Source organism: Pristiophorus japonicus, chromosome 3, assembly GCF_044704955.1.
Source record: "Pristiophorus japonicus isolate sPriJap1 chromosome 3, sPriJap1.hap1, whole genome shotgun sequence".
NCBI classification, from domain to species: domain Eukaryota; kingdom Metazoa; phylum Chordata; class Chondrichthyes; family Pristiophoridae; genus Pristiophorus; species Pristiophorus japonicus.
Window position 1 is genome coordinate 200,010,993 of NC_091979.1, and position 24,607 is coordinate 200,035,599.

At 45.3% G+C, this 24,607-nt stretch overlaps 1 protein-coding gene across 2 annotated transcripts in view; it reads left to right on the top strand.

Annotated features, from left to right (window-relative positions):
- Positions 1-24,607, top strand: part of LOC139260070 (neuropilin-2-like) — a 186,957-nt gene that overhangs the window by 123,582 nt on the left and 38,768 nt on the right. Inside the window, exons 12-16 of one of the 2 annotated variants that reach the window (XM_070876201.1) lie at positions 7,369-7,530; positions 9,605-9,867; positions 9,980-10,076; positions 17,450-17,497; positions 18,666-20,325. In XM_070876201.1, the coding sequence (XP_070732302.1) occupies positions 7,369-7,530; positions 9,605-9,867; positions 9,980-10,076; positions 17,450-17,497; positions 18,666-18,943 (848 nt within the window). In that variant the 3' untranslated portion in view covers positions 18,944-20,325. Of the gene's footprint in view, positions 1-7,368; positions 7,531-9,604; positions 9,868-9,979; positions 10,077-17,449; positions 17,498-18,665; positions 20,326-24,607 lie in introns of those variants that run through there. The other variant, XM_070876200.1, reaches the window with a different exon arrangement.

Here is a 24,607-nt window from a genome sequence, read left to right on the forward strand (position 1 = left end):
TGTTTCTATGAGATCCCCTCTCATTCTTCTAAATTCCAGTGAATATAAGCCTAGTTGATCCAGTCTTTCTTCATATGTCAGTCCTGCCATCTCAGGAATCAGTCTGGTGAACATTCTCTGCACTCCCCCAATAGCAAGAATGTCCTTCCTCAGATTAGGAGACCAAAACTGTACACTATATTCAAGGTGTGGCCTCACCAAGGCCCCGTACAACTGCAATAAGACCTCCCTGCTCCTATAGTCAAATTCTCTAGCTATGAAGGCCAACAGGCCATTTGCCTTGTTCACCGCATGCTGTACCTGCTTGCCAACTTTCAATGACTGATGTACCATGACACCCAGGTCTCGTTACACCTCTCCTTTTCCTAATCTGCCGCCATTCAGATAATATTCTGCCTTCATGTTTTTGCCACCAAAGTGGATAACCTCACATTTATCTACGTTATACTGCATCTGCCATGCATTTGCTCATTCATCTAACCTGTCCAAGTCACCCTACAGCCTCTTAGCATCCTCCTCACAGCTCACACCGCCACCCAGCTTAGTGTCATCTGCAAACTTGGAGATATTACATTCAATTCCTTTGTCTAAGTCATTAATGTATATTGTAAATAGCTGGGGTCCCAGCACTGAACCTTCCGGTACCTCACTAGTTACTGCCTGCCATTCTGAAGAGGACCCATTTATTCCTACTCTTTGCTTCCTGTTTGCCAACCAGTTCTCTATCCATAACAATACATTAGCCCCAATATCATGTGCTTTAATTTTGCACACTAATCACTTGTGTGGGACTTTGTCAAAAACCTTTTGAAAGTCCAAATACACCACATCCACTGATTCTCCCTTGTCCACTCTACTAGTTACATCCTCAAAATTCTAGAAGATTTGTCAGGCAGGATTTCCCTTTCATAAATCCATGCTGACGTGGACCGATCCTGTCATAAATGCGCTGCTATTTCATCTTTAATAATTGATTCCAACATTTTCCCCACTATCGATGTCAGGCTAACCGGTCTATAATTCCCTGTATTCTCTCTCCCTCCTTTTTTAAAAAGTGTGGTTACATTAGCTACCCTCTAGTCCATAGGAACTGATCTAAAGTCTATAGACTGTTGGAAAATGACCACCAATGCATCAACTATTTCTAGAGCCACTTCCTTAAGTACTCTGGGATGCAGACTATCAGGCCCTAGGGATTTATCAATCCCATCAATTTTCCTCACACAGTTTCCTGAACAATAAGGATTTCCTTCAGATCCTCCTTCTCGCTAGACCCTCGGTCCTCTATTATTTTCGGAAGGTTATTCGTGTCTTCCTTAGTGAAGACAGAATCAGAGTTTAATTAGTATGCCATTTGTTCACCATTATGAATTCACCTGATTCTGACTGCAAGGGGCCTACATTAGTCTTCACTAATCTTTTTCTCTTCACATATCTATTGAAGCTTTTGCAGTCAGTTTTTATGTTCCCTGCAAGCTTACTCTCGTACTCTAATTCCCTCTCCTAATTAAACCCTTAGTCCTCCTCTGCTGCATTCTAAATTTCTCCCAGTCCTCAGGTTTGCTGTTTTTTCTGGCCAATTTATATACCTCTTCCTTGGATTTACGGATGACACTAAGTTCGGTGGCAGTGTGAGCTGCGAGGAGGATGCTATGAGGCTGCAGAGTGACTTGGATAGGTTAGGTTAGGTGAGTGGGCAAATGCATGGCAGATGAAGTATAATGTGGATAAATGTGAGGTTATCCACTTTGGTGGTAAAAACAGAGAGACAGACTATTATCTGAATGGTGACAGATTAGGAAAAGGGGAGGTGCAACGAGACCTGGGTGTCATGGTACATCAGTCATTGAAGGTTGGCATGCAGGTACAGCAGGCGGTTAAGAAAGCAAATGGCATGTTGGCTTTCATAGTGAGGGGATTTGAGTACAGGGGAAGGGAGGTGTTGCTACAGTTGTACAGGGCCTTGGTGAGGCCACTCCTGGAGTATTGTGTACAGTTTTGGTCTCCTAACTTGAGGAAGGAAATTCTTGCTATTGAGGGAGTGCAGCGAAGGTTCACCAGACTGATTCCCGGGATAGCGGGACTGACATATCAAGAAAGACTGGATCAACTGGGCTTGTATTCACTGGAGTTCAGAAGAATGAGAGAGGATCTCATAGAAACGTTTAAAATTCTGACGGGTTTAGACAGGTTAGATGCAGGAAGAATGTTCCCAATGTTGGGGAAGTCCAGAACCAGGGGTCACAGTCTAAGGATAAGGGGTAAGCCATTTGGGACCGAGATGAGGAGAAACTTCTTCACCCAGAGAGTGGTGAACCTGTGGAATTCTCTACCACAGAAAGTTGTTGAGGCCAATTCACTAAATATGTTCAAAAAGGAGTTAGATGTAGTCCTTACTACTAGGGGGATCAAGGGGTATGGCGAGAAAGCAGGAATGGGGTACTGAAGTTGCATGTTCAGCCATGAACTCATTGAATGGCAGTGCAGATTCGAAGGGCCGAATAGCCTACTCCTGCACCTATTTTCTATGTTTCTATGTTTCTATTTAACACTATCCCTAATTTCCCTTGTTAGCCACGGTTGAACCACCTTCCCCTTTTTATTTTTACGCTAGACAGGGATGTACAATTGTTGAAGTTCATCCATGTCATCTTTAAATGTCTTTCCATTGCCTATCCAACGTCAGCCCTTTAAGTATCATTTGCCAGTCTATCCTAGCCAATTCATACCTCATGACATCGAAGTTACCTTTCCTTAAGTTCAGGACCCTAGTCTCTGAATTAACTGTGTCACTCTCCATCTTAATGAAGAATTCTACCATATTATGGTCACTCTTTCCCAAGGGGCCTCGCTCGACAAGATTGCTAATTAATCCTCTCTCATTACACAAGACCCAGTCTAGAATGGCCTGCTCTCTAGTTGGTTCCTCGACATATTGGTCTAGAAAACCATCCCTTATACACTCCAGGAAATCCTCCTCCACAGTACTGCTACCAGTTTGGTTAGCCCAATCAATATGTAGATTAAAGTCACCCATGATAACTGCTGTACTCTTATTGCACGCGTCCCTAATTTCCTGTTTGATGCCATCCCCAACCTCCCTAATACTGTTTGGTGGTCTTGTACTCAACTCCCACTAATTGTTTTCTGCCCTTTGGTGTTCCGCAGCTCTACTGATACAGATTCCACTTCATCCACGCTAATGTCCTTCCTTACTATTGCGTTAATCTCCTCTTTAACCAGTAACGCTACCCCACCTCCTTTTCCTTCCTGTCTGTCCTTCCTGAATATTGAATACCCCTGGATGTTGAGTTCCCAGCCTTGATTACTCTGGAGCCATGTCTCCGTAATCCCAATTACATCATATCTGTTAACAGCTATCTGAGCAGTTAATTCATCCACCTTATTACGAATGCTCCTCGCATTGAGACTCAGAGCCTTCAGGCTTGTTTTTTTAACACTCTTTGTCCTTTTAGAATTATGTTGTAATATGGCTCTTTTTGATTTTTGCCGTTGATTTCTCTGCCCTCCACTCTTGTTTTTCTCCTTGCTACCTTTTTGCTTCTGCCCCCTTTTTACTTCCCTCTGCCTCCCTGCATAATTTCCCATCCCCCTACCTAGTCTTCAGCTGATGGCCTTTGGCTAGCTAACCACAACCGTCAGTTTTACTCAAATAGGTAAAAATTAAATACTGAGCAGTCTGACTTGCTGAGTATTTCCAGAATTTTCTGTGTCTATTTTTGGTATAAAAGTTAAGGTTGTGATTTCTGACCAATAGACAAATAAATCCCTGTAATTAGTGCCACATCCAAAAAAGCAGCTTTCAAGTTCTTCAGAACTCAACATGACGCACACAAACAAAAGTGCATTTGAAAGTAGTGATACAGTACAAGTTGTGGAAATACATAAATAACTGAGATGAGCTTGTGTCAACGGTTTGTGTTCTCCTCAGAAATTCTGGTGTCCCCAATTATAAATCAACTCACCAGGAGTGTGGGAAAGACTCGAATGACTCCACTACCCCTTTCATTAGTAGTGCATTTTTCCAGAGATTGACGGCACTACTTTATCTCGAACACGGGAGGGGGTTAGTTTACCACCACCAGGACTGGTGGGGGAGGGAGTTAAATCGGTAACCGCAGAGGGGATTTGAAGATTGCGGCGGGGGAGTGGGGGGGCCATTTGAAGATCCGGTGGGGGGGGAGGGGGAGATTTCTGAAGGTCATGGGGGGGTCTGAAATCGCGAGGAGGAGGGTGCGAGGTGGGTATGAAGATTGCGGGAGGGGATTCTGTGGATCATGAAGGCTCTGTAGATCGCAAGAGTCTGTAGATCACGGGGAGGTTGTAGATCACGGAGAGTGTATAGATTGCAGGGGGTCTGAACATTGCAGGGGATCTGTAGATCATGGGGAGGGTCTGAAGATTATCGGGGGTCTGTAGAGTACGTAGCTGTCTGAGATCGTGGCATAAGGTTTGCTTCAGGGACAGGGGAAGCACTCCTGCTCCTCCTGGCCCACAAGCATTGCTGCAAATGCACTTAGCTGCGATCTTGATCCCTCGCAGGATCAGCCTCCCTCCCCACAACCTCTCCTTCCATCCTCACTGCCGCAGACCCCAACCCACCGCGAACATGCTTACTTCATGTTTAACCACTGCGGTTTTGGTGTCGGCCGAGTAACCTGGTCTGGAGAGGCGGGTCCACAATTAAATTATTTAAATGAGGCTCTGTGCCTCAGATTTTGGCAGCTATCTAAATTTAACGGCTGCGGGCCGGGTTTCCCAGGGCTCAGGAAACCTGGCAAATGAAGGGAGGTGGGAGCTGATGGATCCAGCAGATGAGTGCTTTTCCAGCACTGCTTGTGGGGCAGGAGGAGCAGGAAAGCTTTGCCCAGCTTCCCCGTGAACTATAAATCCCCCCACCACAATCTCCAGACCCCCCACTGCAATCTCCAGACCCCCTCCCCCCCCCGTGATCTTCAGATCCCGCCATGACCTTCAGACCCTCCGTGATCTTCAGACCCCCCATGATCTTCAAACCCTCAGCTTCCCTCCCCGCAATCTCTCTTTCTCCCTCCCTCATCACTGCCACACTCCATGCCCCTCCCTCACCCCCACCATGCATGATCCTCACAGATTGCTGGAAATCATTCCCAAGGTTCCCTGGCTGCGGCCTTTTACCACAGACTTTCGGCCATCGACCAGCCTGGCAATCTGGCCCTCTGCCAGGCCGGAAATGGAGTAAAGAAATGTTAATTAGGTCCTGCCATTAAATTTGGCAAAACCCCCACTTTCCCAGCATTTCTGAGCCCCCCCACCCTGCCCCACCATACACACAAACACACGTCCCCGCTGCCCTCCTGCATCTCTGTAAATATCAAGACATGAGTCTGTTAGGGACACCTAGATGTCTTTCAGATGTCTTTACAAATGTTGGGTTGTTTTTGGAAAAAATGGAGTGCCTGTGGAACTGTACCTAGCATGACTCACTGTTCTCAGTGCTGGAAAGCAGGAATGAACTGAAAAGATAGGGGACAGGGTGGACGAGTTAGTTAATTAAAAAATAATACAAAATGGGTTATGATATCTTGCAAGTTTTTCCTGCAAGGTGGCACATCCCCATTAAAAGCAAGACTTGGTGTGAATATTTGTCTCTCTCGGCTTATCCTCATTGGTTACTCAGCGGGTGTGAAGAGACAGTCTGTTCCTTTCTCCTTCGAGGCTTTTTATTTTTCTCTGTACTAACTCCATCTCTCGCCACTTTCCTATCTTATTGCTGACTAGATGAGGCCCTCCCCAGCTCAAGATCACTCAGGTTCAGCATCTCTTTCCTCCATACTTGCCTTTCCTGTCCCTGTTTCCACGGTGACAGCAGGAGGCACTGAGCTTTGCTACGGTTTCTCTCTCTCTCACATTCCGTGAGTATTACTTCTCAAATTCTATTTCACACTTTTCTATCTGCCCTCTTGCACTCTTTTTTCTCCTGATCATTGTTTTTTTCCCTCTTTTTTTCTCTCTTTCAAATGTCTAAGAAGTATTTTATTGACTTATATGCAATGCATAAGCATGGACCCTGTTTGTTTTAATCAGACCTGTATGCAAGACTTCCTGTATTAATTGCTTGATCATTAGTTTATATTTAAGATCAAACCTTAAAGACTGCTGCAAAAGAATTTGCAAACATAAAGCATTGCACATGCAATACCTATTAAGAAAAATATGGGTTGGCTGAATGGGTGCACTTACATTTTGACAAATGAGTTCCACCTGAGACCAGGACCTCTTTTAAAGAGGTAGACTTACCATTAAAGGCTCCTCGTGATTATGCCCCCTTTTAAAAGGTGTCTCTTTGGAGAGTCTAGTTCTTTATTAGGACTCCTGATGGGGAGACTCTCCACTTAAAGGTTTGACCTTAAGATATTTCCCAAACAGCATTGAAGTGAGCCACAAAACCCGGTAGAGGCCATTAGTTTGACTCTTTCTATTTTATTCAGGAATTAATCATAAAACCGTAAGAAGCTAATTGATGGGAAATTGAATGATTAGTTATTTTGTGCTTTGAGATCTGCTTGAAAGATTCCCCTCTCTCTGCTAATTGTAAGGTTGCTATTTTAATGATCTTGGGCATCTTCAATCCAGTTCCTAGAGGCCAAGGTGCCCACAAGATAAAACCAACTCGAATTTGGCACTCTCACTCAAAAGAAGCCATAAAGATGGCTGGTATAAAAATGATGCACTAGAGAGTGCTTTTCTAGGGTTAGGTTAAGATGCATTGTTGGAGTAGAGTAAGGGGAGCTTTACTCTCCAGTTGGCTGCATTCTGCCTGACCTGGGAGTGCTTCACGGTGCACAGAGTGGGAAAAGTGTTCTATTTACCCAGTGCTAAATTACAGTGTAGAATTACATAGAATGTACAGCACAGAAACAGGCCATTTGGCCCAACTGTTCTATGCCGGTGTTTATGCTCCACACGAGCCTCCTCCTATCTTACTTCATCTCACCCTATCAGCATCTCCTTCTAGTCCGTTCTCTCTCACGTGTATATCTAGCTTCCCCTTAAATGCATCTATGCTATTCACCTCAACTACTCCTTGTAGTTCTATGGTCATTCTAATATGCCTTGATCCTCTCAGTAGGTAGCAAGAGGAGGTTAATGTAGCAAAAACCAGTGGGATGAGTCTTTTCAAGCTCTTCTGGTGAGGCCTATTGGTATCTTGGTTACCGATAGCATTGCTCACAATCTACGCCTCATTTGTCCAGCAGTGCTGTGGGGGACGGGATGGAACCTTTAAGAGGTGAGGGGGAGAAAGAAAATGAATGAATGAATGAATGAATATGATTCCTGATCAGAAATTAATTTCCCGCTGCGCAGAAATCAACTCTAGCATCGAAGGCTTCAACTGCAGTTTTGGGGACTCACGAGACAATGAGCTCTGTGGATGGTCACATGACCCTTCAGTCACATCCAAGTGGCTGGTCCACTCTGGGCGCTCCATGTCCGAAGATGTAGGACTGAATCAGGACCACAACGCAGGTATGTCGATGTAAAATGTCGTCAAATGGAGGTGCTAATTGTAAGGGTGCTATTTTAATGATCTTGGGCATCTTCAATCCAGTTCCTAGAGGCCAAGGTGCCCACAAGATAAAACCAACTCGAATTTGGCACTCTCACTCAAAAGAAGCCATAAAGATGGCTGGTATAAAAATGATGCCCTAGAGAGTGCTTTTCTAGGGTTGGGCTAAGATGCATTGTTGGAGTAGAGTAAGGGGAGCTTTACTCTCCAGTTGGCTTCATTCTGCCTGACCTGGGAGTGCCCTGCAGGGACATTTGGTGCCGGTTTCAAGGGCGCGCGGAGTACTACTGCCGGAAGTGGCGAGCCGGTGTGCATCATTACTGGTTGCAACACCGGCTCAATGTTTGGCTGCTGCCCGACCCGTTGCACTCCAAAGAGCACCGTGCTGGCGGTCCAAGCTGTCACGGCCGTAGTGAGGTAAGTAATGTCGACCTCAGGTAAGTGTAATTGTTTTATTTTTGTGTGGCGTGAGTTATGTATTGGGAATGTTTTTGGTGGGTTTTTAAAGGTTTTCTTTTCCCCCGAGGCCTCTTTTATGGAGCTCCTAGGCCAGCTGTTTAACTCAGGATTTTCACTTGCTCAGCCGGCCTAAAAGAGGTGTGCAACACCTTCTTTAGAGCTCCGCTCCAAACTCTGGGCCCAGCTGATGAATTTTGCAGCGACAGACGCAATCCATTTGCCAACGCAAAATTTACCGCTCCGCCCGGATGAATCTGAGACCTTTAGTAAGTTTTTTAAAAATCTGAATGTTATTTCCCCTTTAACAAACAATTATGAGATGGAGCTGTGCCAGAAAATGGCAATATTTTCAATATTCCACACAGCAAGTTCCCTGTCTTCAGAGCTTACCATCAGTGGAAAGCTAGCAACCAAAGGCCAGGCATCCCTGCGGAGAGAGCGGGAACAGCGATGGGAAAATCAGAGACCCAGTGACTCCTGGTGCTCATGGCTCGCGGATATTGCAGAACTGACACTGAGTGTAGGAGCTGCCCCATACGCTCTTGGAGCAAGAGAAGAAAAACCTAAAAACAAAATTTAAAAAAAATTATTTCATGGGATGTGAGTGTTGCTGGCAAGGCCAGCATTTATTGCCCTTCCCTAATGGTGAGCCACCTTCTTGAATCGCTGCTGTCCATGTAGTGAAGGTGCTCTCACTGACTTTGTCGTAGCAGCTTGGTACAACTGGATGGCTTGCTAGGCCATTTCAGAGGGCAGTTAAGAGTCAACCACATTGGTGTGGTTCTGGAGTCACATATAGGCCAGACCAGGTAAGGACAGCAGATTTCCTTCTCTAAAGGACATTAGTGAACAACATTACGACAATCCAGTAGTTTCAAGGTCACCATTACTGATACTAGCTTTTTAATAAATGTGTTTAATTAATTAAATTTAAATTCCCCAGCTGCTGTGGTGGGATTTGAACTCACATCTCCAGATTATTAGTCTCAATATGAGACCAGTAACATAACCACTGCGCTACCATACACAAAGAGCATTAGCAAGTATCACTTGAAGGAGAATGCACAAATCCTCCAGGATTGCCCTGGAGTCTCCAGGAATTAAAGATTAATCTCCAGGACACTGCTGCATAGGGACAACAAAAAAAATGGTGTCTTTTTAAAGGTTTTCTTGGAATACTTTTCTTTACTAGTAATGGAAATGGGGAACAAGGCTGTTTGAATGACAGTCAAGAATCATCCAATTGGGTATTAAGGGGTCTATTGTTTTCCAGTTGGGTTGGGAAGTGGGTGCACCGCGAAGATGGTCGTCTCGGGCGAGTGGGGGCGGAGCAATTGGAGGCTGGAGGTCATGTGATGAAACCTTCAGGAATACGCCTAATCAGAGCTGCCAACCCTATGAACAAATGGTTAATCTCATTGGCTTGGTTTGTCTTGTGATGGATTATAATAAAATATCTTTATATGTCACGAAGTTTAAGGCGGCGGAGAGTACAATGAATCAAGTAACTTTGGTTGAACTAGTTATAAGAGAGAATCTCCATCTCAGGAACCCTTCATATTGCTCCTTTTTCAGATAAATGGAATTACTTACACATTGAAGCCACTAAGATGGTTGAAGGACAGCGTGGCAGGCTGCTTAGTCCCATGGTGCCGCCCATTAACAGCCATCGTTGCATGGTGTTCTGGTACCAGATGCGCGGTGCCGACGTTGGCACCCTACGGGTGCTGCTGAGGAAGAAATCAGACGATGTGATGCTGTGGTCCCTGAGGGGAGATCAGGGGGACAAATGGAAAGAGGGAAAGATCATCCTACCAGGATATAACACTGACTATCAGGTAATATGCTGCCTATGTTGCAGATACGGAACAATACCAATTCCTTTCTGTTTTGATGGTGAATGTTCCTTTTTTCTCACACTCCATTTTTCTGTTGGCCCTCTGTTCCTAGGTCATCATTGAAGGCATCGTAGGAAGTGGTGCCAGGGGAGATATCATGATTGATGACATCGCCATAGCGTCACATGTATCACTTGACCAATGCATCCGTAAGTACCACAGTCGCTCCATCAGCAGGGAATTGTTTCTGTGGCATGTTACCCGTTAACTTTAGGCCAATCTCGACATGTGAAGTAGGATGGAAAGAGTAAGAAAGGGGAACCAGAAAAAATGTTGTAAGTTTATAGAATAAAAGGTGTAAACTAACTCATCGAGAAGTCCTCTACTCATTTGTGCATAAATGAGGACTAACACATGCTTCGACATGCTCCCTGTCCTTGGCTCATTAGTCCCTCTCTTCTGAGATTATTCCCAGGAGGTCTGCATCCTGACATAGGATGTCCAGCCATCTCATGCACCATCTTTTGCTCGTCTTCTCCATAATGTGATTAAGGACATGTGTAACGTGCTCTAACCAGGGAAGCCTGCCCCATTGCAACCTGTGGCAATGGTGACATGCCTTATGCTCGGTATTGGTATAGAATTAGGACAGAATGATGTTTGGGGAGAGGAAGACATAGAAATGTTGCATAGTTGGAGCACAAACTGATGTAGTCAACCAGAATGAAGGCTCATTTAGGTGCGTGCAGACCAGAGAATGGATTGCAAGATCGTAGAACAGGAAGTTCATGTAGAAGAAAGAATGACTTCAGGACATCCCAAAGGGCTTTACAGGCAATGAAGTACTTTTGAAGTGTAGTCATTATTGCAATGTAGGAAATACAGCAGCCCATTTGTGCACAGCAAGCTCCCAAAAATAGCAATGAGATAATGACCAGACAATCTGTTTTTTAGTAATGTTGGTTAAGGGATAAGTATTGGCCAGGACACTGGGGAGAATTCCCCTGTTCTTCTCTGAAATAGTGCCATGGGGTCTTTTACATCCACCTGAGAGAGCAGACGGGGGCCTCGGTTTAACATCTCAACCTAAAGACGGTGGGCTAGATTTTAAACTTTTATGCAGATTGTCCAAAAATGGGCGTTATTTCCAGCGAGGGTGGTAAAAATGGGTTTTCAGATCACCAATTTGTCGGCCATTCTCAAAGCCCCTAGTCTCCATTTTTTAAATTGGGCGTTACCACAAGCGATCTGAAATGGGTGTTAACATTAAATCTCTCTGACATTCTGCTGTAAAGTGTCTCCGTCCTTAGCAACGGCATGGCAACGCTCGATTCCTGCAATTCAGGAGGTCAGGGGGGTCATCATTACATGCACAGAAGAGGAGACAGAGAGAGATGGAGCAGAGAGGGACTGAAAGCGTGTGTGCTTGTTTGGCTGTTGTGGGAGGCACGAGGGAGATTCACCAGCAGCAAAAAGCCTACTAATCACCAAGAACATAGTTGGCACCGAGTTTTTGTCCATAACTTGGAAGGGATGGAGGAGGCCCTGGAGTTGTTAGCTAGGAACACTGGTGGCAGAGGGCTCCTAGTGGTCCCAGAACGTGGCACAGCACTGCAAGGTGACGCACTCCCATTGTCAACGACACATGAGAGCCAGGAGCAACATCTTGCTTCTGACCCGGAGCATGTTCCCACCTCGGGACCGTCCTCTCCCGTATCCATCCAAGTAGCAGTTCTGCCGTCATCTCTCCGCCCCCCCCCCCCATCTCCCCTAATGAAGCTTGGCCTGAGGAGCTCCTCGGCCAGGCGGCTTGGAGTCAGGAGGGGAAGTGGAAGGGGTAGAGGTGGGGGGGAGAAGCGGTGGGGGAAAGGAAAGTGAGGTGCATGGCCGCAGGTGTTGTCTGGGGCATATTTTTGGGTGGCTGCTGCTATTTTGGTGGGAGGGTTGGAGCAAGGGGTGAGGGGGCTTCCTTGCTGTTTTGCATTTGTGTTCTGTTTTGTTGGAAATGGGGACCATTGTCATGATGTAAATGTGATAAATTTGTTGTGGGCTGGGGCGGGGGTGGGGTGCGGTGGTTTTTACAGATATACTTACGATTTCAGACAAACTGTCGGATTAAATGTTTTTTATTTAACATAACCTTGTTGCGCATTGGCTCATAGCTGCACCGTTACTCACTGGTGATTCCTTAATATAAAAGGGTATAATTAGACTGAACTTGAATCAACTTAAATTTTAACTGTCACCAAGGTGATGCCCGACATTGATGTATGACCTGCACACTCAGCAGTGTTGCAGCTTTGTAAATACCACCAACGTTCTTTCAGACAAAGCGCTCATTTATGAGCTTCTGACATAAGAGTCTTGCAGCTATGTAGCCACCACGGGCCCTTTCCTGCGGTCTACAGGGGGGGCAGGGGCATGTCTTCAGCGCCAGCCTGATTGTCTGGCCTGATGTCAGCGTCCACCTCCTCGTCCTCCTCTTCCTCTCTCTCCTGAGGTGGACCGTCACACCCTCTGGCAATTCGTATCGCCTCCTGATAACCAAGTTGTGCAGCATTGAACACACCACTACAATTGAGCTACCTGCTCAGGGTGGTATTGGAGCTCGCCTCCTGAGTGGTCCAGGCATCTAAAGTGCTGCTTAAGCACTCCAATGTTTTCTCAACGATATTGCGAGTGGTTCTGTGGCTCTTGTTGTATCGCTTCTCGGCTTCAGTGTAGGTGTCACACAGGGGGGTCATCAGCCAGGTGGCGAGGCCATATCCTTTGTCACCAAGCATCCAGCATTCACCTTGTGGCTGACTGGTAAACATGTCAGATACAGCGCTCTCACGCAGGATGTGATCATCATGGATGCTGCCCGGAAATTTAGCATTCACTGCCATTATAATTTGCTGGTGGTCGATAATGAGTTGCACATTCAGGGAGTGGAATCCCTTGCGGTTCCTGAAAACTTCTGCATCCTGAAAAGGTCTCCGCATCGCGATGTGTGTACAGTCTATTGCTCCCTGCACCTTGGGGAAGTTAGCAATTCAGTAGAGGCCTAGAGCCCTCTCAGTCTGAGCCTCCCTGGTCATGGGGAAGCTGATAAAGTCCATCCTGCGTGTGTACAGGGCTTCAGTGACCTGTCCAATGCAGCAATGTGTGGCATGCTGAGACATACCGCAAATGTCGCCAGCTGAGGCCTGAAAGGAACCCGATGCGTAGAACGACAGTGCTGTGGTGACCTTGACCTTGATGGACAGTGCAGTCCTGATAGTGCTGGCAGGTTGCAGATCTCCCCTTATAAGCTGGCATACCTCACTAATAACCTCTTTGTGGAAGCGCAGTCTCCGAAGGCAGGTGGTGTCGCACAAGTTGAGGTAAGACTGCTTCTCCCTGTACTTACTGGGGGGGGTGTAACGTCTGGTCCTCCTCATCAGTCTGGCACGTCTTACATTGGGCACATGATGGTATCGAATGTACCTTCTGCCATCTCGAGTCTGCAGCATGTGCGTGGTCATCAAGAGAGGGTGAGAAATGACAGGCCCCATTCCAATAGCTATCTGTTTTCCACCGATGGTTCACAAAGAATGAATGTCCCCACTAAGACACCTAGTAAATTCCAATCGTCCACAGCATGATAAAGATGTTTGTTCAGATGTTCACATCACCTCCAAACACCTCCAGAGTACATCCAAACTCCCCCGAGGCTGAAGCAGAGCAGCCTATTAAATGATGCGACAAGCCATTTAGAACATGGCGTCCACACCACTGTGAGTAGTTCCGGTTAGTTCAACTTGTTCCCAGCGTTTTTTTCGCCGAACAAAATTGTCGGTGAGATGTGTGCGAGGTGCCAAAAGTAAGGATGGGCGATATACTGGGCGTTCGTTTCGGCAAATGTGAACTTTACGACAAAAAACAGTGGGCAGTCAGTATTATTAAATCTTGGCGTTAATTACGTGCCGACAGTAACACTGGGCGATATTATGGGCATTGGTTTTGTCCATTCTGATGATTCCGCTCAAAAAAAATGGGCGGGCAGTATTATTTTTTCCCGCCATTATATACATGGCAAAAGTAACACTCGCGATAAATGTCTGAAAAATGGGCGTCAGTTTCCATTTTGTGGCTAAATGGGCGCTATCTAGGCGTTACACCTCATTTCAGCATTAAAATGGATGTTAAGTGGTCATTATGCATGGCAAAATCTAGCCCGGTATCTCTGACAATGCAGCACTTTCTCAATAGTGCAATGAGAGTGTCAGCCTAGATTTTGTGCTCAGATCTTTCTGCTTTTGCAGTAACCATAAAGGCACCAGTGGATTGCCCATTCAAATGAATGTGGCTCCTTAAAGCCTACCACTTTGACCAAGCTTTTGGTCACCTATCCCAAAATCTCCTTATGTGTCAAATTTTGATTGTCTGATTACGCTCCTGTGAAGCAGGCAAGGCCATTTTACTATGTTAAAGGTGCTATATAAATGCAATTTATTGTTGTTGTACTTAACTGTCATTCTGTCCTAATTGAATTTAAATAAAGGCAATTACAAAGGTATGAAGGCAGAGTTGGCTAAAGTGGACTGGGAAAATAGATTAAAGTGTAAGATGGTAGATAAGCAGTGGCAAACATTTAAGGAGATATTTCATAACTCTCAGCAAAGCTATATTCCAGTGAGAGAGAAAGACTCTTTAAGAGAAGGATGAACCATCCGTGGCTCACTAAGGAAGTAAGGGATGGTATCAAATTGAAAACAATGTTGTGAAGAATCGTGGAAAGCCAGAGAATTGGGACATTTTTAGAAACCAGCAAAGGACGACTAAAAAAATAATAAAGAGAGAGAAGATAGATTATGAGACTAAACTAGTAAGAAATATAAAATCGGGCAGTAAGAGCTTCTACAGGTATATAAAAAGGAAGAGAGTAGCTAAAGTAAATGTTGGTTCCTCAGAGGATGAGACTGGGGAATTAATCATGGGAAACAGGGAAATGGTAGAGACTTTGAACAAATATTTTTTCACGGTAGAAGGCACTAAAAGCACCCCAATAATTGATAATCAAGGGGGGAACTTAAAACAATCATTATCACTTGAGAAAAAGTACTAGGCAAACCAATGGGACTAAACGTGGACAAGTCCCCTGGACCTGATTACCTGCATCCGACAGTCTTAAAAGAAGTGGCTGCAGAAATAGTGGATTCATTGGTTGTAATCTACCAAAATTCCCTGTGTTCTGGAGACGACCCAGCGGATTGGAAAACCGTGAATATAGCACTCCTATTTAAGAAAGGAGGGAGGCAGAAAGCAGGAAACTATAGACCAGTTAGCCTAACATCTGTCATTGGGAAAATGCTGGAGTCCATTATTAAGGAAGTAGTAGCAGGACATTTAGAAAATAATAATACAGTCAAGCAGAGTCACCATGGTTTAGGAAAGGGAAATCATGTTTGACAAATTTGCTGGAGTTCTTTGAGGATGTAACGAGCAGGGTGGATAAAGGGGAACGCATAGATCTCGTGTATTTCAGAATGAATTCGATAAGGTGCCACATAAAAGGTTACTGCACAAAATAAGAGCTCACGGGTTAGAGGTAATATATTAGCATGGATAGAGGATTGGCTGACTAACAGAAAACAAAGAGTTGGAATAAATGGGTAATTTTCAGGTTAGCAAATAATAACTAGTTGGGTGCCACAGGGATCAGTGCTGGTGCCTCAAATATTTAGAATCTATATTAATGACTTAGATGAAAGGACCAAGTGTAATGTAGCCAAATTTGCTAATGATACAAAGATAGGTGGGAAAGCAAGTTGTGAGGAGGACGCAAAGAATCTGCCAAGGGATATAGATCGGTTAAGTGAGTGGGCAAAAATTTGGCAGATGGAGTATAATGTGGGAAAATGTGAGGTTATCCACTTTGGTAGGAAAAATAAAAATGCTAATTATTATTTAAATGAGGAGAGATTACAAAATGCTGCGGTACAGAGGGATCTGGGAGGTCCTTGTACATGAAACACAAAAAGTTAGCATGCAGTTACAGCAATTAATTAGGCTGGCAAATGGAATGTTAGCCTTTATTGCAAATGGGTTAGAGTATAAAAATAGGGAAGTCTTGCTGCAACTGTATAGGGCTTTGGTGAGACCGCACCTGCAGACAGTTTTGGTCTCCTTATTTAAGGAGGGATATACAGGCGGAGTATCCGAAATCTGGAAACTACGGGACCGAGACCGTTCCGGATTTTGGCTATTTCCGGATTTTGAAACATCTTTCCGACGTCCTGAATCTAGAAACACCTGGTACGTGGTAATGGGGGATAAGTCCGGGCGGCGGAGCGGGGGTAGGTAAGTCTGGCGGCGGAGTGGGGGGAGGTCGGCGGCAGAGCGGGGGGAGGTGAGTCCAGAGGCGGAGCGTGAGGAGGTGAGTCCAACAGCAAAGCGGGGGTGGTGAGTCCAGCGGCAGAGCCGGGTGAGGTGAGTCCAGCGGCAGAGCCGGGTGAGGTGAGTCCAGCGGCAGAGCCGGGTGAGGTGAGTCCAGCGGCAGAGCCGGGTGAGGTGAGTCCAGCGGCAGAGCCGGGTGAGGTGAGTCCAGCGGCAGAGTGGGGGGAGGTGAGTCCAGCGGCAGAGCAGGGGGAGGTGAGTCCAGCGGCGGAGCGCGAGGAGGTGAGTCCAGTGGCAGAGCGGGGGTGGTGAGACCAGCGGCGGAGCCGGGTGAGGTGAGTCCGGTGGCGGAGCGGGGGTAAGTCGGCGGCGGAGCGGGGAGAGATCCGCGGTTCCGGGTCAGGGATTGGCGGCCAGGTAAAACCTGCGTTGAAGACCCGCAAAAAAGGTACATTAGTGTTTATATTTTTTAATTATTTTTCAGCGGTTTATTCGGTTTAAAAAAATGTCCGGATTCCGGAACATTTTCCAGATTCCGGACGACCCCGCCATGGATCGGCCTGATGTCCGAATTCCGGAACATTCCAAATTTCAGAACTCCGGATTTCAAACGCTAAACCTGTACTTGCGTTGGAGGCAGTTCAGAGAAGGTTCACTAGGTTGATTCCTGGGATGAAGGGGTTGTCTTATGAAGAAAGGTTGAGCAGGTTGGGCCTATACTCATGGAGTTTAGCACAATGAGAGGTGATCTTACTGAAACGTATAAGATTCTGAGGGGTTTTGAAAGGGTAGCTGTAGAGAGGATGTTTCCCCTCAAGGGGGAAATCTAGAACTAGGGGGCATAGTTTCAGAATAAGGGGTCGCCCATTTAAAACAAAAATGAGGAGGAATTCTTTTCTCTCTGAGGGTCGTGAATCTTTGGAATTCTCTACACCAGAGAGCTGTGGAGACTGGGTCATTGAATATATTTAAGGTGGAGGTAGACAGATTTTTGAACAATAAGGGAGTCAAGGGTTATAAGGAATGGGCAGGGAAGTGGAGTTGAGGCCAAGATCAGATCAGCCATGATCTTATTGAATGGCGGAGCAGGCTTGAGGGGCCAAATGGCCTACTCCTGCTCCTATTTCTTATGTTCTTATGTTATGTGGACCAAAGAGACAAGACTGAAGGAAGCTGTTGCCGTGTATTCAGAGAATTAACAGTTGTTATATTTCATTTGCAGAGCCCATCAGTGCCTTTCCCGGGATCCATGCTAGTGACACACCGACAGGTGAGTTAATTGTATGACATCTGAATCTGCTAGGCTTCTATAATCATTGAGACCAGTGAGCAGTTAGCGATACATCACTATCTGGAAGCGTGTTGGGTGTCCTCACTGACTTCCGAGCTTTCTTGTCTTAAGTCTTGTTGAACCATGATTACTTCAGCACAATTTGGTCGATTAAACATGGGCCTTTACAAAGCCAAGATGATCTCGGGCCAAAGACCGAAGTGGACTGAATTAATTAAGCTCCGACAACTCCAAAGGAACCTTGAAACAACGATGAAAATACTTCACTGTGAACGCCCTGCAACTTATGTCAATGGTCACCATGAATCAGTAGTTGCCATTTGTCTGGCCAGGCAACAGGTGATTTCAGTAGGCTTGCCACAAAATTGAAAGGGCAAAAAATAATTTCTGAGAAAGTAGGAGTTCTCTCAAATTACTCTGAGGGATGAGCTCTTGATGCATTTCTCTGGAATTTCTTTCCTCGCTATTTTTTATTTTACAGAGCAGTTAACCCATTTATTTTAAACAGGTTTACACCTTTGCTAAAATAGCGGAGAGAGGAATTTTAGAGAAGCACACTCGTGTTTGCACGCTCGTTGCGGTACAGCATAATTTCAGCACTTTCAGTTTCTTTTAGCATGTCAGGACCAAATTGATTGTCCTATCGCAGGTTATTTAATCTCACAAAGTGACCTCTAGATTGCCTGCTCTTTAGTTTGGTGTTGTAGGTGACAATGTTTTTTTTTCAATAATGTAATTCATCACATTGCGCAGTTACAATAAAGTAAAGCCACGGTGCGCCATGGGATCCTGCTTGCTCTCACTTCCTGCTTTGATTGTGGTGGATTCTGGCTGATTCCCATCCTCACTGCAGCCACCACTGTGGAAACCAGACCCAGTCCAGGGTAACCCTTTTGAATGATCCGATTGGCAGGGTCGCCATTTGATACATCGGCAAAACGTGATCTGCCACAAAAAAACACGTGCAGTATCAGATCGCCACAGAATTGTGGAAACTCTTCCTTCTAAATTTCTACCCGATACTTGATGGGAGGACAGGGATCCAGTTGATGGGAAAAGAATACTCCCATGATGCACCGTGCCCGCTGAGCATGCTCTTGTCAATCAATGAGATTAGTCCCAGCGCTATTTTGTGTCTCTCCACTAGGGGAACGCCCTGCGGGGAGCGAACCCACAGTGGAATCTGTGTCAGCGCAACCCATCCCCAATTACTGGTATTACATAATAGCCGGAGGAGGTGCTCTCATAGTGCTGCTCTGTATCTCTCTGGGCATGGTGCTGTACCGCCAACGCTACGGATTTTCAGCCAAGAAGAGCCTTCACTCGGTCAATTTCAAAAACGTCCAGTTCCCCAACAGCTATGTCACAGGAGTGGAGCCTGGGCTTACTATAAAAATTGGAAAGGAAGATTACAGCTCAAAATGAGAGAACACACGGCTAGGAATATAAACAAAACAAACCGAAAAAACGTTAATCGTATCGCTGGCTCTACTTGCACTCTCCACTGCAATCGCCATGGGAACGCCTGCTATTATTTTTTTTCTCTCTACTCAACATCGCACCTGTGGATTATAAATAGAAAAAAAAAGTGACGATCTCACACATCGTGTATCTTTCATTTTTTTTCCTTCTTCTGAGAGAATTGGTTGTGCAAAATCTCCTCACGGTAGTGTACAAGGCAAACTGGAAGAACAGCCCAGACGGGGGTCCTTCTGCGTTCTCCGAGAAGCAGTAGTTGGTGAAGACTGTTTTTGTTGACATCTTATGTAATTCTGGGTGGAAAAGAAATGAACAGTCACACGCAAGAAAATATATTTTAGAAAAGCAAGGAAGTGCGTCACGGTTCCCAGTAAGGTCGTTTTTTTGGGCAGACTGAAATTTCATTTAATGATGGTCGAGCAAAATGGTTGCTTTAATGCAGAATAATTCTAGGCAATATATGCAGGCTTCCATGTTTGTCTCTGTTTATTCTCTGTTTCTGTCTTAATTTTTCTCCAGCCTTTATGAACTATCTACGCCGGCTTTATAACGTGAAAAAGATCTTTTAACCAGAAAGAACAAAGAACCTCATTGTGGTCCTTGGTCTCCCGCCTAAGATGTCTCCCACATCCAACAACCCCAATGACTGGTTAACTGGTCAGTCACCTCATTGCTGTTTGTGGGAACTTGCTGTGCGCCAACTTTGCCTGCGTGACAACAGTCCGCTGCACTGCAAAGCAATTCATTCTACTGAGGGTGCTGAGATACTTCAGAGAGTACGTGACAAGGTGCTGATGTAAATGCCTCTCTCTTTCTGAAGATCTCCATGTTCAAAGGAGCTGCACTACAATAATTAAATAAGACTTCAGCAGTTCGATGTCCAAATCCTACCCGAACAAACCGTTCATAGTACCGACCGGATATTGGCAGGGCAGCCATTTTGGAATTGGGCCTTAAACAACTGAGGTGACCCACCATGCAATTTAGTAAGGCAACACAGTAAAAAAAAATGGGGAACTAATTTGTCAGGTTTTGCTTAAAAAGTGAAAACCTACTGCAAGTAAAAAATATTCAGCCAAAATTAAAACACCTGGTTCCTGGCTGAATGGGGACTTTTAGTTTGTTTCTCCCTCTGGTAAAGTATGGTAAACATGACTTGCACTCGAGTGTTGTGAGGGGCAGTAATTCACGATTAATTGCCGTGAATGTGAAAGAACATTTTTCATTTTTGAAAATAGGTCAATCTCACACTTTATTGTTCTTAAAATTACATCTTTGATGGGCAAATCAAGCTGAATTGTGCACTAATTGAGAAGCCAAATGATCACACCTGCCAAAAGTATCTCTGCATTCTAGAATATTCTTAAAATAAGACAGATGACGTTTTCTGTGTTAAGAAATGCTGAAAGAAGGTGCATCTTCTTCAACTGCAAAGTACAAAACAAGAAAAGCCCATTCATCCACAGACCGGTCCTGTCCTGCACCATCATGGATTCTTTCATTTAATTCCCTCTCTCAGGTTCTGTAATGGGCATCTTGCCCCCCTCCAAAATGTAAACCAGGCAAAATTCCAACTCTTCATCTTTCATTAATACAAGATCAGATGAATGCCTTTGGACCTATTTAATCTCTTTGACTCAAGGTCCACCACCCTCCAAAAGCCAGATTAAATCTAGAATGTTTATTTTGAGATTACTCGCTCACCCATGATTATTTTTGTCTGGCATCTGATTGGAAACAACTTGCATTTATACAGCGTCTTCAACATAGAAAAAATTCCCAGGGCGCTTCACAAGAACGCAATTAGATAAAAATGGAGGCCAAGACACATAAGGAGATATTAGGACAGGTGACCAAAGAGGTGGATTGTAAGGAGCGTCTTAAAGAAGGAGAGAAAGGCGGAGAGGTTTAGGAAGGGAATTCCCAAGAATTTCCATGGCCGCCAATGGTGGGGTGAAGGGAGCTGGGGAGCCACAAGAGGCCAGAGTTGGAGGAACATAGAATTCTTGGAGGGTTGTAAGAAAGATATTTGTTTAACTCTTTATTATCATAAAATGAGTGTTATGGGTTGGGACATGGTTCTGTCACCTGTGGGGCATTTGTTTGAATCCAGCCCAAATTAGTGGGATGAAAATCCTCCCCCCTCCCCCTCCGTTTTGGTTGTAAGGGCCCTACATGAAATGAGTTTGTCAGCTCAACCCAGCCCATAGTGTGCAGGGCTCACAGCACACTGAATAGCACACTGCACAGCACACAGCACAGCCCATAGTGTGCAGGGCTCACAGCACACTGAATAGCACACTGCACAGCACACAGCCCAGCACATAGTGTGCAGGGCTCACAGCACACTGAATAGCACACAGCACAGCACAGTGCACACTGCACAGTACACTAATTGACAAATTGACATTCTCACTCAGAAAGGCCATAGGATGCTAATGTGGAAAACGTCACAGCCTCAGGGCGGCTGGAATACAAAGGGGTGGAAGTTATGCTACAGTTATATAAAGCTCTGGTTAGCTGGAGTCCTGCATTCAGTTCTGGGTACATCGCTGCAGGGAGGCTATATTGGCTTTGGAGGTGGTGCAGCATAAATTCTAAAGACTAATAAAGGGTTCAATTATGAGGACAGGTTGCTTAGACTAGGCTTGTATTCCTTTGAGTAGCGAAGATTATGGAGTGGCTAATTGAGGTGGTTAAGATGATTAAAAGACTTGATAGGGTGAATAGAGAAAAACGATATCCTCTGGTGGGGGAGTCCAGAACAAGGGGGCATAACCCTAAAATTATATTAGACCACTCAGGGGGTATGTTACACAAAGGCTAGTGGAAATCTGGAACTCTCTCCCTCAAAAGGCTGCTGATGCTGGGGACAATTGAAAATGTCAAAAGCCAGATTAAATCTACAGGATTTTCCCACAAACTCCGTTCCTTAGCCACTGACTCCATCCCTCTCCCTAGCATCTGAGGCTGAACCACACTGTTCACAACCTTGGTGTCATATTTGACACTGAAATGAGCTTTTGACCACACATCCGCAGCATAACTAAGACTGCCTATTTCCACCTCCATAACATTGCCCATCTCTGCCCTTGCCTCAGCTCATCTGCTGCTGAAGCCCTCATCCATGCCTTTGTTACCTCTACACTTGACTATTCCATGCACTCCTTGTTGGCCTCCTACATTCTGTCGTACAGAAACTTGAGGTCATCTAAAACTCAGCTGCACATGTCCTAATTCGCACCAGGTCCCGCTCATCAATTTCCCCTGTGCTCGTTGACCTATATTAGCAGTGTCTTGATTTCAAAATTCTCATCCTTGTTTTCAAAGCCCCTCCCTGTATCTGTAATCTCCTTCAGCCCCACAATTCCCCCGAGATATTTGTGCTCCTCTAATTCTGCCCTCTTGAGCATCCCTGATTATAATCACTCAACCATCGATGGCCGTGCCTTCAGCTGCCTAGACCTATTGGTACTCCCTGCCTAAACCTCTCCGCCTCTCTACTTCGCTTTCCTCCTTTAAGACGCTCTTTGACCAGGCTTTTGGTCACCTACCCTAATTTCTCCTTAAGTGGCTCTGTGTCAAATTTCTTTGTTTTGTCTTATAATACTCTTGTGAAGCATCTTGGGACGTTTTACTATGTTGTTGTTATTGATCGATTTTTATTAGGTAAGGGTATTAAGGAGTACAGAAACAAGGTGGGTAAATGGAGTTAATATACAGATCAGCCATGATCTAATTGAATGGCAGAACAGGCTCAAGGGGCTGAGTGGCCTTCTCCTGTTCCTATGTTCCTCAGGAAAGTAGGTTTGGGCCTGAGCGGAGGCATCTTACTCCATATTAGGTTGTGCGTCTGAATCGGGAGTACTTGATGCTGAGACTCTGGGCCTGAAATCAGAAAGCATTTCATTCTTCAGCAAATACCATCCCTCACCTTGATGACCATAAACACACACAAACGCACTCAGACACATGCACTCAGACATACACGCGCACAAATGCATACACACACAGATACACACACTCAGACACATGCACACACAAACGCACACAGACATACACTCAGACACACGCACTCTGACACATGCATTCAGGCACACACAAACGCACACACACACATAGAAACATAGAAACAGAAACATAGAAAATAGGTGCAGGAGTAGGCCATTCGGCCCTTCTAGCCTGCACCGCCATTCAATGAGTTCATGGCTGAACATGCAACTTCAGTACCCCATTCCTGCTTTCTCACCATACTCCTTGATTCCCCTAGTAGTAAGGACTTCATCTAACTCCTTTTTGAATATATTTAGGGAATTGGCCTCAACAACTTTCTGTGGTAGAGAATTCCACAGGTTCACCACTCTCTGGGTGAAGAAATTCCTCCTCATCTCGGTCCTAAATGGCTTCCCCCTTATCCTTAGACTGTGTCCCCTGGTTCTGGACTTCCCCAACATTGGGAACATTCTTCCTGCATCTAACCTGTCTAAACCCATCAGAATTTTAAACATTTCTATGAGGTCCCCTCTCATTCTTCTGAACTCAGTGAATACAAGCCCAGTTGATCCAGTCTTTCTTGATAGGTCAGTCCCGCCATCCCGGGAATCAGTCTGGTGAACCTTCGCTGCACTCCCTCAATAGCAAGAATGTCCTTCCTCAGGTTAGGAGACCAAAACTGTACACAATACTCCAGGTGTGGCCTCACCAAGGCCCTGTACAATTGTAGCAACTCCTCCCTGCCCTTGTACTCAAATCCCCTCGCTATGAAGGCCAACATGCCATTTGCTTTCTTAACCGCCTGCCAACCTTCAATGACTGATGTACCATGACACCCAGGTCTCTTTGCACCTCCCCTTTTCCTAATCTGTCACCATTCAGATAATAGTCTGTCTCTCTGTTTTTACCACCAAAGTGGATAACCTCACATTTATCCACATTATACTTCATCTGCCATGCATTTGCCCACTCACCTAACCTATCCAAGTCGCTCTGCAGCCTCATAGAATCCTCCTTGCAGCTCACACTGCCACCCAACTTAGTGTCATCCGCAAATTTGGAGATACTACATTTAATCCCCTCGTCTAAATCATTAATGTACAGTGTAAACAGCTGGGGCCCCAGCACAGAACCTTGCGGTACCCCACTAGTCACTGCCTGCCATTCTGAAAAGTACCCATTTACTCCTACTCTTTGCTTCCTGTCTGACAACCAGTTCTCAATCCATGTCAGCACACTACCCCCAATCCCATGTGCTTTAACTTTGCACATTAATCTCTTGTGTGGGACCTTGTCGAAAGCCTTCTGAAAGTCCAAATATACCACATCAACTGGTTCTCCCTTGTCCACTCTACTGGAAACATCCTCAAAAAATTCCAGAAGATTTGTCAAGCATGATTTCCCTTCCACAAATCCATGCTGACTTGGACCTATCATATTACCTCTTTCCAAATGCACTGCTATGACATCCTTAATAATTGATTCCATCATTTTACCCACACACACTCAGACACACGCACTCAGGCACACACAAATGCACACACACACACTCAGACACACGTACTCTGACACATGCACTCAGGCACACACAAACGCACAAACATACACACACACACA